The sequence below is a fragment of the Agelaius phoeniceus genome, chromosome 2 (genome assembly GCF_051311805.1).
Source record: "Agelaius phoeniceus isolate bAgePho1 chromosome 2, bAgePho1.hap1, whole genome shotgun sequence".
NCBI classification, from domain to species: Eukaryota; Metazoa; Chordata; class Aves; order Passeriformes; family Icteridae; genus Agelaius; species Agelaius phoeniceus.
Window position 1 is genome coordinate 15,565,960 of NC_135266.1, and position 15,587 is coordinate 15,581,546.

At 35.3% G+C, this 15,587-nt stretch overlaps 1 protein-coding gene across 5 annotated transcripts in view; it reads left to right on the forward strand.

Annotated features, from left to right (window-relative positions):
- The window catches only part of RPS6KA3 (ribosomal protein S6 kinase A3), a 74,120-nt gene that overhangs the window by 35,152 nt on the left and 23,381 nt on the right, over positions 1–15,587 (forward strand). For all 5 annotated transcript variants that reach the window (XM_054651632.2, XM_054651658.2, XM_054651640.2 and 2 more), the window contains 7 exons: positions 923–1,004; positions 4,602–4,682; positions 5,686–5,765; positions 8,261–8,367; positions 11,284–11,321; positions 11,686–11,828; positions 14,935–15,005. In XM_054651632.2, coding sequence (XP_054507607.1) covers positions 923–1,004; positions 4,602–4,682; positions 5,686–5,765; positions 8,261–8,367; positions 11,284–11,321; positions 11,686–11,828; positions 14,935–15,005 — 602 coding nt within the window. The remainder of the gene's footprint in view (positions 1–922; positions 1,005–4,601; positions 4,683–5,685; positions 5,766–8,260; positions 8,368–11,283; positions 11,322–11,685; positions 11,829–14,934; positions 15,006–15,587) is intronic.

The following is a 15,587-nucleotide window of genomic DNA, read 5'->3' on the forward strand; positions in this document are numbered from 1 at the left end:
GTCTTGTTCTCAGTTGTCTTAGCCTTTATGCCGAAATCATTAATATTTTTTAAAAATCCATAAATCATTTTGTTCTAATAATTTTTGAAGCTGTCTCTGTTTCCCATTTAGTTTAAAAAAAAGGAAATTTGCATGTTTTTCAAGGTCTCTTGATAATGATCTGGTAGTCTCTGGGTAATGCTAGGAATGTTAACATAAGTGAGAATTGGGCACAAAACCAGACATCAAACTGATTTCACATAAATGTTTAACTTCCTCATGAACCACAACATGTGTCTATACATGTCCACAGCCAGAAAACCTGTGACAGTTGGTTTTGGTGTTTGTTTTTTTCATTCCTAAATCTAAAATTTGTCTCTACTGGAATTAATTTTGTGTTAAGGGTATTTAAAACAATACCAGTCAAGAAATCCCATGATATTGAAGAAGGAAATGAAACACCCTTTAATTGAGGCTGGTTGTTCTTTATTGGTACATGCAACACTAGGATATTTTTAAAATTTATTTATACATTGATTTATATAGGTTTCTGGATCAAATTTTGTTCACATATTTATGGTCATATCTGAAAATTATTTTATTAGCACATTTCCTGTGTCATCGTATGAATTTCAATAAGATAAAACTAGAGATTAATTTTAAAAAGCAGATTTTTGTGTGTCAAGTTTGGAAGAACTTCTGAGAGAATCCAATTTATTTTTTTTACTCCCTGAAATTACTTAAGTTAGACCAAAATTAATTTGGCAGGGTATCCTCTGAATGAACTTTTTAGATTATGAAAGGAGATTTGGCTTTGCAGAATCTAAAACTGTCAAATAAAGTTTCATTGAAATCATAGTGACTACTTGAATTTCATAGCAAAAAACATTAATCTGACTTGCTTTTATTTTCTTTTAAGAATTCTTTCTAATTTTTAATGCAGGTCTTCCTTGTCAAAAAAATCTCAGGATCAGATGCTAGACAGCTTTATGCAATGAAGGTATTGAAAAAGGCCACCTTGAAAGGTAAGCATTGTTTAGAACAAGGGAAGATAAATGAAAAAGGTAACTCAGGGACATTATACCAAAACCTAATCTTTACACAGCTGCTGCTCTACAGATTGTGTCTTACAGCTTTCTTCTCTGAAACAGGAAATAGCAGAATACACTGCTTTGTCTTACATACCTGGAAGGATTAAGGATTAACAATACCATGTTGGTAGTTAGAGAGGACAGCAGGCTCCTTCCCTTGCCACTTTCCTTAGGTGATGGTGGGTTAATGGAGGGTTGTGTTACATCTGCCACCTGACTTGCTCCTGAGCTGTTATTTGAAACTTAATATCCTTCCGTTTTTCCTTTGCTGTGTGTCGCCAAGGATACAGTTAATGCCTTTTGCTCTGTTTATAATTAGGTCATGATACTTAAAAGCACTTTATATTGGCTGTTTTATTCTAGAAGTTCTTAAGCACATGATTTATTCTTTTCTTTTGAAACAGATGTATACAGTACGTATGTATACAAGTGTATACAGTACACTTGGCCAAAACCTTGGCACATGATTTCAATGTAGAATGTATTTTATAAAATCTTAAGTTAATCATCTAGGTTACTTGAGCAAAAACAAATTGTGGATTGATCTGTTTCTTCAGTGATTTTGATCTTGAATGCTATCAGTAGCAAAATAAGTCTAAGCCTGAACAATCTCAATTCTGTCTCAGAAAATTCTGTAAGAAAAAAGAAATAAGGTATTTTTTACCCTTTTTTTATGACTCTACTGAAACTGAGATGATAATTTTGGGATGGCTCCAACAGCCTGTAGTGCTTTACCGATGTTATCGATTATTATATTGAATTTCAGTTTTAATGTTTTAATTTCAGTTTTAATCCTTTTTATCATTAAATATTTATAGAATGATGGGGAGAACAGAAACATTGATTTATAAACTTTGGCTAAAATGTTTAAATTTTTTCACTTAAGATCAAGTGCTGAATGTCACAGTTCTTACACTTACAGAGGGCTGTGTATTTGAACAGTTTCCTATATTGTGATTCCTTTGTGTTTTGTGGCACGTGTCATTCTCATTATTTACTTCCTATTTTTCTGAATTTGATTTCCACTCATTTAAGGTACATTAATATCCTCAACAGCCTTTCATTCCCCAGCCTGTTAATAGCTCAGGACTGGTCAGAGGTCACTCAGCAGTTGCTTTTTAAGATGTTTGAGGGCTTCTCTTCATCACCTTTTGATTGCAGTTTAACCTCATGTAAAAATTACAGTCCAGGCTGTGGTTCTAGTTTTGCCTACAGATGGGAGAGACTGATATATACTGAAATTGAGAGCATGACTCAAATTGGGAAAGGAGACCCTCTGAGGCACTAAGAATTCAAGGATGCAAAAGGCTTGAGCAGAAAGGTGACAACATCAAGAGGATGCCACAGTCCTCAACGCTTTGTATCTGGATTATCAGATGCTTGCTTGTGATTCATGTTTTAGGAAGAGCAGAATTGCAAGCAAATTAAGATTACTGTTAAAACTTTAATATGAAATTAACTGGAATTAATTCTATTTTCCATAATTGCAACTTTTTAATATATGTAATACTGTATTCTTTAATACAGCATATTACTTGATCTGTCTGTGTTTCTTTAGCTCTTTCAAATCTATTTCATACAGTTATTTTTGTGCTCTATAATTTAAGATAAAAAGACCACACTTGAAGACCACACCTGATCCACAAATCAAAATTAGAGAAAATATTTTCATAGAAATGCAGCTGTATTAGCCAGAACACATTGATATAACTACACAGTCCAACTTTCTAATGTTTAGAGCAAATGCAAGAATATATACATATAATTTTGTTTACTGCAGAGACTAGTTTATTAATACACTCTGATAGAAAGTGTTATCTTTCAGTGCCCCTTTATGATGTGGAGAGAGAAACAGCCAAAACATTGCTAGAGTGTTTGGAATCAAATATATTAAGAAAAATCAGTACTTCCAGTAGAACCCACGTGGAAATTACAGTCAAACAAAAATCAGATGTCAAGTCAAATAATGGCTTATGCCATTATCTGAAATGAGCTCAGTTCTTTACACTTCTTTTGCTTGGAGTTTTAAGTCTATACTTTCCATGTAACTGCTGCATAGCTGCAGGCACTTGAAAGTCTTTTACATTTTTTTTCACCTGAACCTGCCTAAGAGTATTCTGAATTTCAGTCTTGTAATTCAGATGAACTGCCGAAACAGTTAAACTGCACAACTAACTATCTTGTGACATTTTAATGCCTTTAGATGCAAAGGTCAACATTCAGATGTGATGTTTGCTTTGTACTTGAGCACTTATTTCATAAGCTTCCATTTTTAGGGATGTGTTCTGCAGGCAGATGGAAACTTCATGGTTGTATTCATTCATGAAAACATATCTATATAACTTTTTCATAAGTATCTGTATTATTGTAAGTGTGTGTTTCTGGGAAAATATATATAAATGCCTTAACACCATTTTGCTTCTTGTTCTTTTTTCTTTTCTGCCTTATTATGTTTTAATATCTGAGAACTCTGGCTTGTTAACTGTACAAGGAATGCTGTCAGCTTAAACTTTGGACGGGACTTCATTGCTCTGGGGTGCTTCCTCCAGGAAGATACATTTGTGAAAGGAGCAGAAACAAAATGTAGAATAGAGGGAAAGAGGAAAATGCAACATCTTAAACCACTGAAAGCAAACTTTGGTAGTTCTCCCCTGTGTAAAGTACTGAATATTATCTGTATCCTGGCTGATTCAGAGCTTCAGAAGGGAACCAAGCCCTGACTGGAGCTGGCAGGAAAGTTGTGAGGAACAGCTGAAGCAGGTGCTGTGCTCAGCTGACTGCCCTGCCTGTATTCCTGCATTGCTGGCATGTGATGCTCATTTGGGTTTTATTCTCTGGTGGCATAGGAGCACTTACATGTCCTGTTCAGAGCCACCATGGATGGACAGCACAGGCAGCTTGAGCAGCAGCTGCTTCTAATGTCTGATATATTTCTCCATGCACATTTCCTCTCAGTAAATGTCCTTAAAAATATAATCTGAAGTATACACTACATTGAAGCAATGGCATTTTTATTTTAAGTTCATTATAAAGGAAATGAAAAAAATCCCTTCCAATCATAAAGAACTTAATATTTTATTAGTGTGAGTTATTTAATGAGTTAAACTAATACAAGCATCTTTATGATAGTATGATTATAATTATGCTGTTTGTTTTGCTACGACTTTAATCCTCTATGCTTTTCACTAGCAGAACGTTTTCTATACATAGGTGTGGCAATTTTTGTGATGTTTGAAAGGTTTACTAAGTATAGAGCTGACTGAAGGGTGGCTGTGTTGTCTCATGTGCTTTTGTTAAATTTATTTGCCTAGTGTTAGGTTTTGTCAATAGCAAAAACTGAAGCAAGTCAAAATGCATATTTATCAGAAAAAAATGTGGAATAAATTTTCTAAGTTCTCTGCTGTGTGTGGTATAATGACCTGCAGACAATTATAATATTATACAATGGGAAGTACATCAGGAAACAGATGAGAAATACTGAGTCATAATATCACTTTTTTTTTCATCTTGCACGCTCATGTTCTGTTGCAGTTCGAGATCGGGTTCGGACAAAAATGGAACGTGATATCCTAGTGGAAGTTAACCATCCTTTTATTGTCAAGTTACATTATGGTGAGTTGCAGAAAAATTCATTTTTATAGCATAGCATGTTTGTCAAGATAGCTTTTAATATTTGCTATTTGTGGTTCAGAAAATCACAGAACTTTAGGGTGTTAAGTCCCAATGGTGCAGACTTGCTCTGTAATAATTCTCATGCAAAAGAAGCACATGACTAACCTCATGCAGTGTTAAATCTTTATAAAACTGAGAGTCTGTAGCCCTTTGTGTTATTAAAACCAGCTATCTATTAATAACTAGCCATTATTTTCCAAAACCTCTAATCTTTTGTATGACATACATTTTTTAAGTTCTTTCTTACAGTTGCTTTGTTTATTCTATAGAAAATGTATGCAATGGCATTAATTCCACTTGCATCGAAATTGGTGGAAATTAGCCTTTTAATTTTAATAGTATGAACAGCTGTAGCACAATACTTATGTATAAGAGGGGAGGATATCAGTACTTTAAACATGTGGAAAAAAGGGGAGTTTCTGGTTTGGTTTGGTTTGGGGTTTTTTCAGCTCATATTTTTCTTTTAGGGTTTGTTTTTTCCTATAGTTAAACCTCATGTCTCTCTCACTTTTTAAAGTGGCTTAAATTATGTACCTTTCACTATTTTATTTGCCATTCTTTTGCAGACTATAGTAAATGTCCCTGTTTAGCTGGGACATTTAGTTTTTAGATTTTTAGATTTTAAAAGGTTCATTAGTTACTAGTTTGCCCTTTTAAATCTAGTTTCTTACTTTAAAATCTGAAATAAAATGCTGGTTAACCTAAGTAAAGTTTATTTTTTAAGGAACTTTATTGGTGATTTGCTTTACTTTCATATAGCATGGGAATTACTTGGTCTGTTGTAGAGGATCAGTTACCTCTGATTCATTTCAATAGATTTTCTCACAAAGGCAAAAGAGAAATTAATTTTAATAATGAAAATAAGGGTGAATTATTTGGTATGTTATTTTCCTAATCGTGGATAAAGTTAGGTGATATTTAACTTTTTAATTGATCTTTTCAGCTTTTCAGACAGAAGGGAAGCTGTATCTTATTTTGGATTTTCTCAGGGGAGGAGACTTGTTTACACGTTTATCCAAAGAGGTACACTTTTTAAATTTGAAAAACTGTCTGTTGATAGAATTTGACTATAAATTGTCTGTATTAGGAGAATTTACGTTTTAAATGCCGTTTTCATTTAATAAAATTTTGACCTGTTTTTAACCAGGTACATTTTTTGTTTGTTTGGGTTTCTTTGCACAGTCACATCATAGAAGGGCTGATGGCAATTAACATTATTTCTGAAAAAAGTCTTAGACAAGCAGTCTTTCTGTGCTGCTTTTTATACCTGGCAAAATCTTCTCCTTTTGTTACCATGTTTAAATATAAGACTCAGAACTTGGATTTTTATAAAGTAAATTTATGGCTGGTTTTGATATCCAGAATTCAGGGGCAGATAAGATACTCTCTTTTTTTATGAATGCAAAATTGTATTATGTATGAATGTTTAAAAAGTGAGAATTGTATACCACTTATTTTAGTAATTTTCAAAAAGTGAATATTTTGCCTCTGTCATGATAGTGATGTGTCTGTGTAGATACAGGATATAACAACTTCAAAGGGTTTCATTACCTCAATTTAATTTGATTATAATTCCTGAAGTAAATGTTAACATCTAATTTATCACCATATTTTTAAGTTTTTGTTATCCATTACTCCTGTTCAAAAACTCACAACAAATATCTGTTGGGATAGAGATTGTATCCAATGTGTATCTGGTAGCCTGGACTTGCAGTAGCTGCTTTCCATTTTCCTTTGCCACAACAGTATCAGGGGCAGTGGGTTACCACTGCAGTAAGTGCAATACCACTTATTGTTATTAAGAGGAGAGTAGAATGGAATTTATTTTGTGTATAGATGTACCCTTACTTCTGTGCTGACCACATAAATTATTACATTTGTTTTGATGATACCATCTGTTTCAAGTTGTCCTTTGTCATTTCTTTTACCACAGATAACTAATAGGTTATTAGTGCTCTAAAATTGAGATACTCCTAAAGTTTGTAGTTCGTTCTTGATTCCCAAAAAAGAATGTATATTGGCTTCCTGCTTCCTGACTTTTTTCATTCTGAGCCACTCACATTTTATAAAATTTAATGTGGTTAGATGAGAAATATTCATTATAGGTACCTGAATCTAAGCAGAGTTCATGACTGGTGAGTGAAATGGGCATGCTGGATGCTATTAATATCATCCTCATACCACACCATGTGATTTTGAAAGAGATCACATGAAAGTTGTTGCTTTTTTCCTATTGTCTACAAGGGAAAGGTGATTAATTCCAAGCTAGATGTCTACACTGCAGATATTTAAGGTTAGGAAAGACGAGTCCCATGCAATGGTTTTAAATAACTAAGTGTGGGTGTATTATCCTCCTCATAGGATCTTTTATTATTTGAGCTTTTAAATGTTTCTTCTACAGATTTCCTTTCTTGAATATGTCTGCACTAAATATTGGCTCTTTTGTAGAAGTAACATCAGCAAGAACCTATTGTACAAGCTTTAGTATTGCTTTCTCTCATGAAACTACTAAGGGGAAAACATATTCTCCATTCTTAACTTTTGTTTAAAATAATCTTCAGCTATGCTGAAATAAATTTTTATGCTTTTGCATAAAAAAGAATTGCCATTCTTTTTTCTGGGTCTGTATGCTTTATCTTAAGGTATTGAGTCTTAGATTCTAAAAACAAAGCAAGTAAAATAACTGAGTAGTAACTGAAATAGAATCAAATCATGCAGGATCTGGTTTTATTTTTATCTTTTTCTGTAGTCTCAGAAGAGTTGAATTGTAATGTATTCTGACAGGGATCACAACAGTTGATATATTGGGACAATATGTTCATTTCAATTAACATAAACAGAGAGTAGTTTATCTTCCTAATCCAGAAAGTGGGATTGCTACCTGGGATGCTCCCTGTGCTCTTATGCAGGCTGTTCACTTTACTCCTTGTTAGCTCCTGTTAGTTTACTCCTTCATCTGCTTTCTGCAGTTACATCTGCAGTTACAAGGCTGCACCTTGGGGCTTTTATTATTGCTGTAACTTCTTTCTCAAAGTACCTAGGAGCAGTCCTTCCAAAATCAAGATACATATACTTTTCTTCTCTCTTACTTTGTGGATGAAATTCTGGCATTTGGACTTCTTTGGTCCAGTTGTTGTCTGTGAATGAAATTATCCCATCCAACCAAGAGGTACTTACATTTTTTAAGTGCTTCCAAAGTATTTCAGTTTCACTACAATGTGTCTGTCTGTTTTCTTGAACAATCAGAAACAAATAATATCTCAATTTGCAGAAAGAAGAATATATTGCCTTTAAAAGTTCTTTCTTAAGTGTGTCCAAGTATTTCAAGTATGAAATAGTGTGGGTTATAAAATCCTAGTTTTTGTATAACTAAGAAATTTGAATTTTCTAGTGTTTTGTGTAGCAATGAATTCAAGTATTGTAAGAAACCCTTCTGAAACACCACTGCTGTTGTTTTGTTTGTGCTGGTGTAACCTTTACAGATTTCACGTGTGAAATACATTGTGCTACTTTTTCAGGTGATGTTCACAGAAGATGACGTTAAATTTTATCTGGCAGAATTAGCACTGGCTTTAGACCATCTACATAGTCTTGGAATAATATACCGGGACCTAAAACCAGAAAAGTAAGGCTCCTCTCTGAGAAATGCAGTGTATTAACTTCATTTCTATAGCACTTCTTCCTGTGCACTTTTTCCCAACTGTTAAACTTCGGTAATTTACTATATAAATTGAACAGAGGGAGGTGGAGGAGGTTTATGAGCTATTTTCATTTAAAAGGTTGGATTTCACCTGTCTCAAAGAGGAAAAAGGATCTTAGCTTAGGACTTACAGGGGCTTGTTGAGGGAACTTTAGACTCTGTTTGAAGGGGAATGGGTGCAAAGCCAGAGGTAAGCCTTTGGATGGCACACCACTCTTTGAGGGACAATGTTTCTCCAAGGTCCTTTGGTCTGCCATAGAGGTAGAGTTAAGGGATGGAGGTCCTTTCAGCAGCAAGGATGAAAGGAATATCAATATGTGAGAAATCCTAGAAGCAGAAGACAACAAAAAATATTTGTACAAATCAGCAGCAAAAGGAGAATCTCCATCCTTTGTTGGATATGAGGGGAAGCATAGTGACAAAAAGGATGAAGAAAAGGCTGAGGTACTTCATGCCTTTCTTGCCTCAGTCTTTAATAACAAGACCAGTTATCAAGATGCCCAGCCCCCTGAGCTGGAAGACAGATTGGGAGCAGAATGAAACCCCCATAATCTAGGAGGAAATGGCCAGCCCACTGCTGTGCAACTTAGAACCCCAACTTAGAACCTCCATATGACCAGATAGGACTCACCCAAGAGTTCTGAGGGAGCTGGTAGAAGAACTCATCAAGCCACTTTCAATCATTTATCAGAAGTCCAGGTCAACTGTGGAGGTCCCAGGTCACTGGAAGTGGCAAATGTGACACCCAGCTATAAGAAGGGTTGGAAGGAGAAACCAGGATGTCAGCCTGACCTCGTTGTCAGGGAAGGTCATGGAGTCGTCACCTTGAGTGCCATCATGTCACATGTACAGGAGAGCCAGGGATTCAGGCCAGGCCAGCCTGGATTTATGCAAGGCAGGTCCTGCTTGACCAACATGATCATCTTCTATGATGAGGTGACCTGTTTAGTGGATGAAGGAAAAGGCTCTGGATATTGTCTACCTAGACTTTACTAAAGCCTTTTGTAACATCCAACCCTTAAAGGGGAAGGACCACACAAAGTTTGTAAATGCTTGTGGTGGAAAGGAACAACAGAAGTGAGAGAGTCTGAAAAAAACCACAAGGTTTTATTAGTAAATTATATACCTGGCATGGAAATTGGTATTTTAGTCCCTGACCTACTATAAAAGCATATGCAGTGGGCTTTAGGTAAAGGGGTAAGATGAAGAGAGAAAAGGGAATTAAAGAGGGAGAGAGAGGAAGAGAGAAAAAGAGATCACCAGTCTTGGCTACATTGCCAGTCCAACTGTTGGGACATCCAGGGTCTGGGGGGTGTCAGCTGGGGCTTGTTGGGGAGATGTTTTTATAGATAGGTTTCCCTGCCATGAAGGTAAGTTTCTTGTTTGCTATACAAATTAGTTGTTAGGCACAGTCTGTTCTTTCAGACCTTTTGGAAAATGGGTTGGGGGTCTTTGGGAATATTGGGTGATCTTTTCTTCCCCTACAGTCCATGTCTGTTTCTCAACCTCATTCCTGCACTTGTGCTGTACTGGGTTGTGCTTATCTTCAGGAATTAGAACGAGGATGTTTGTCCCAGAAAAGTGCTGCCCTATCTCTGCATGGCCTCTTCTCTGGGCACATCTTGTTCTTTCTCACAGTGTGTCATTACCAGCAATCCTTGCTTATTACAGGCAATCCTTATCTGTTACTAGCAACAGTCTGTGGTTGGCCCCAGAGTTAAATGGCTTTCAGTGTTTGAGACATACATGTTAGCCCTTTATCTTCTGTGATTCTCTGCCTTTGACTCCATTTCCCACAGCATTCTCTTGGAGAAACTGGCTTCCTGTGGTGTGGACGGGTGCACTCTTGACTGAGTAAAAGACTGATTTATTGACCAGGCTCAGAGAGTGGTGCTGAATGGAATTGAATCCAGCCAGAGGCTGGTCACCAGTGGTGATCCCCAGGCCTCTGTGTTGGGACCAGTCCTGTTCAGTATCTTCACTGGAGATCTGGACGAGGGGATTGAGTGCACCCTGAGCAAGCCCACAGACAGCACCAAGTTGGGTGGAAGTGTTGATGTGCTGGGGGGCAGGAAGGCAGTGTTTGCATGTGGCACTTGAGGACAGACTTTAATGGTTCCCACCATGGAAACTGCAAAGAGGAAGGGAATAGGGTCTGGGTCATGTCTTGCCCCCAGGATGAAATGCAGATGGAGGAACTAAAACCATTGTGAAAGGGATGTTACAAAATCGAGTTCTTCAATACTTTGCATGCTTTGCAATGCAGTGATATTCAGTGGTAGTCAAGGACAGTTGGCATCTCTGAGAAGTGTGGCCTTTCTTGTGATTGAAGTGAAAAGGTGGAATTCTAAGGTCTGCTCCCAGTATAGGATAGGGCCTGTGGGTCCTGTCCTTTGGTACAACATGAGGGTATTTATTACTCAATCTTACTTGAAATGGTCAACAACTTTTGAAATGGTAATTACAAATTAATACCTGTTATGTATACATATGAAAACATACCTGGTATAAGAAAAATAGAACTATGTCTCTGTTTCTAACAATTATAATAGTGCTTCATGTGCTGCAGTTAGCCAAAACTGTTACTACATGCTGAATTTAATAAAATATTTGAATAAAATTCTAGTAAACCTGTTTCTTAATCTTTAAAAAGAAAGAGTAGAAGGAAACCAAAATGTGTCATTTGAATGTATCTTCTAATAATTCATTTTCATGCATGCTTAATTCTCCCCGTCTTTGTGTATCCTCTCCTGTTTATTTGTAAATATAGTCAGTATGTTTTCTGAAATAATACTTAAGATATTTTAATTAGTTTTTAATATTCTTTTTATTATTTTTTAGCATCCTGCTTGATGAGGAAGGACATATCAAATTGACAGGTGAATAAAGGAATTGCAATACTAGGATCATTTCTGTTCATAGTAAAATATTTGCATTTTCCTTTTGATAAACCACTAAGATAAAATAAGTAATTTTAACTGATCGGTAATTCAGCTGTGGAAGCAAGTAGTGTAATTTGGTTGAAATAAATAAAATCTAAATATTTCAGTAAGATACCTGCTTTACAAGTATATCTGATGTTATGGACCTATGATAATGTGGGGAGGGAAGGAGAATCCTATAAGTCCCATATTAGTGTTCAGTTGTCTATACCAATGATAAAAGCAAAACACTTCATATTATGGTTAAAGTATGAACATTTTTTTTTATAAATTACATTTGGAATTACTTTTATCCTTTCAGATTTTGGCTTAAGTAAGGAGTCAATTGATCATGAAAAAAAAGCCTACTCTTTCTGTGGAACAGTGGAATATATGGCACCAGAAGTTGTTAACAGACGAGGCCATACACAGAGTGCAGACTGGTGGTCTTTTGGTGTTTTAATGGTAGGTTTCTGGCAAATGTAAATAATAGCAAAATTGTGATTTGCAAGGTCTGTTGAAGCAAATCAAATACTAACCCCTAAGGTGAGCTTTACATGAATTTTAACTACAAAGGAAGTCTTAATTGTGAGAAATCAGTAGCACCACAGAGTTTGACCAAGATGATGGATTAGGTTTTATATAAACACCAATTTTATGCCATATTTTTATGATCATTTCAATCAAATACTTTATAATAGTTGAATGTTATGGGGACCAAGAGGAATACAGAAGTACACAGGAAAAGGCTGTCTGTTCCAAAGTGGGGAAGAAATTCATGTTCAAATTTTAAATTTGAATTTACATACAAGAGGAAAAAGGTAATTGGCAACTTTCTAATTAGAATCTACGGTGCAATTACAAGTTAGTGGAATAATGACAACTGTTCAACTGTTGTTCTCACACATCATGTTGATCTAAATGACACTGACCTGGTATGGGATATAGTTTCTGACTTGCTTATGGTGTTTCTGCAAGAGGTAATTACTGTGAAGTTACAGGGTCAGGGGAAATATTATGTATATGGAATATGAATTGGAAAATAATAATAGATCATGTTTGTTATTTAAGGAATGCTGAAAGACTTTTAACATTTAAAATATTTGTGTGCATTTTTGACATGGAAATTAAACAACTGTATAAATGTATTCATTTCTTACTGCTTCTGCTACATAACTGTAACAGTACAACTAATGTGTGTGCTTTATAGTACAAGAAGGACTCCTGTGTCTGAAAATAGGTCATCCTATGGCTTTATGATGATTAGAATGCTGTTGTGATCTGAAAACTGACTATGTAAAAGTAGCACCTGATAACTGAACTCTCTCCAGACAAGCACACACACTCCTCACAACCTCACATTTTATCATTAAGAGCAGTCAATTAAAAGATAATTACACTGTAGTTACAGAATATTTATCGTTGATAACACAAACATAATTAAACTTCAGCTTTAATTTATAAAGGTAGAAAACATAATTTGGTGTTTATCAAGTGGATATGGTGTAATTGAAAATTGCTGTAAGATGTTAGCTGTGATTGGGGTGGCTTTCACAGTCTTAAGTGCATTGCATGTTAAATACTTTGGCTTCTACCTTGAATACAAAAATATGACCTTAAAAACCAAATTCTTTAAAGTAGTATATGAAATACAATGCAGCTTTTTCTAGGACATATTTTTATTGCTTGCATTTATAGTTTGTAATTTTCATAACCAATCTGTAAGTATCCACTTTTAACTCATTCCTAATTTCTGAGCTGATCAAAAATTCAAGTGATGGTTGGTGTGGTATAAGTACACAGAAACTAGAGTGAACATAGATTCTATGCTAGAATTTATAGTATAGAAATTGAGACTTTAAAGATATTTCAACAAATCATTTGGCTTCTTTTCTTGTGCTGCTAGACATGAAGTATGCTTAAGCCATTGTTAAGAACTATATTCCAATTTGTCCTTTGAAACAGTGACAGTTTTAAGGGATGCCATACAAGTAAAAACATTAATTTAAAGTTTTCAGAAGCACTGACGTACTCTCCTCCTGAAATAAAACATAAGTAGGAAAGGCCAATGTTGGCTTATTCTATAAGTACTATTGGCTTCTTAATGTTGGAATATAGTATCTGGGAGGGGTGACAAAGAATACACATGTTGAGCTGTTAATACAAACATGTGTGCTTGTGACAAATTAGGAGCTTGTTAAAGAAACTGTATTTCATGCAAGTGTAAGTGGAGCACTCCAAGTTTACCTTTTAAAAAAGGGGGTTTTTTTAAGTGCACCTTATAAAGATCTTGCTAAAGCACAAAATTTTTTTATACTTATAGTTCTGGCTTATCCCTCTCGCATCTTCCTGACAATTGTCCTAGGTGTTAAAGTTAAAAGTAGTCTTTTTTTCATGTTGGCATCATTATTAAAGTTAATTTTTTTAATATATCAGTAATAAATATTATCTAGACTGTAAAGCATCTACCAGTAGTGAAGAGACGACAGTAAGGAATTCAAATTTTATTTCAATAAAATGGTGTTTTAAATGATACTATTAGTGCAACTTCATGCTCTTATTGTAGATCTACAAATACTATAGTCACACATTATTTATTCAAGTTATCCACTCCATTTTTTATGTTTAGGAGGCTGAATGTTTGGGTCATACCAGAAAAGAGGGGAATAGAAGATACGTTGTGTTCAGGATGACTTAAGTTTGCATAACCTGTTCTGAGGGTTCCTTTATAATTATTTTAATTTTGATGTCGTTAACTGTATGCCATAAAATTGCATTGAACTAAATAGTTTTGTAGTCATTAAACCAAAAAAATCCAATTTCTGCCTAAGTGCTGGCTGCCATGACTGCTCCCAGACTGCTTTCACTGCCTCACTTAGATCTGACATCCCTGCAGCATACTGCAGACCAACAGGAGTGCCTTTATATTTATCTATTTTTACTCAGTCACTTTCAGAACAAATCAGTATTTTAGCAGTGTCTGTTGCTTACTGCCAGGCACTGTAGAATGTGCATGCACGTACTGTGTAGCTCTTCCGTGTTCCTTCAGGCTTTATTTCCACTGTATGCATACAGTAACCACTTTTCATCATGCATGTCTTTGTCAATCAGCTAACCTTTTCCCCTTCCCAAGGCTGTGTACATGCCAATTTTCAAAATTTTGACCTTTTAAAAAATTTTTGCATGAGGAAAAATCATCACTAACTTTTCAAAGGAAAACCTTTTCCCCTACTCCCTCCCCTGTTGTTTAAAACTAAAAATACAGTTGTACAGATCAAGTCTTCCTAGGACAAAATTTTTAGGCAGAAATTAAACACAGAACATTATAGTCTAAGTTGTTCAGATAAAAGGATGTAAAGCAAGTTACCAATATAGGAAAATATTTTGCAGCTTTAAAAATGGCAAAGGCTGCTCAATGTTCTTAGCAGTTGAAACTGTACAATGAAGTTGTTTTGCTCAGACTTTGATTGTTAACATGCATGAATTTTGGAAGGTTAAGATGCTAAGTAGTTTTGTCAAAAATTAGTTTTTGTCCAGGTAATGTAATTGATGAAAGTTTTACTCTATACAGTTTGAAATGCTCACTGGTACTCTACCTTTCCAAGGGAAAGACAGAAAAGAAACCATGACTATGATTCTCAAGTGAGTACACTCTTATTTATATATCTCATCAGGTATTCTACAGGGATGCCCTCCGGGCTGCAATATCTAATTTCTACTCCTCCCTCATTTTCAAAGGTACTGGTAAATCCTCACTCCCTATTCCATATTATTAATTCCCTTTGCTGCCTATCTAATTTGCTTCACTATTCCTCCACCATACCAGGTACAAAGGATTTCATAGCAGCTCTTTAATCTGTAATAATAACTTCTCCAACCACATGATCTCTCCCATCTTATTTCCATAATATTTTTTTAACTTTCTTACCCTTTTTGATAATATGTGCATTTTTTCCTTGTTGGGTTTTTTTTTGCTTTGTTTTAGGTTTTTGGAGTTTTTTTGAGAAAGTATTTTCACTCCTCTTCCTTCTTTATCTTACCAGCTCCTCACCCTACCTCTTTATATTAATGGTGCTGCCAGCATCTTGCCTCCCCAATACTCCTCCCTTCTCTACTCTCCTATGACTTGCCTTAGCTCCAATTTTTCCCTTTGCTATTTTCAGCATTGATTTTGCATTAGCTCTATTGTGGGAATTGCTTTCCTTCATGCAGTTAATGTTCTTG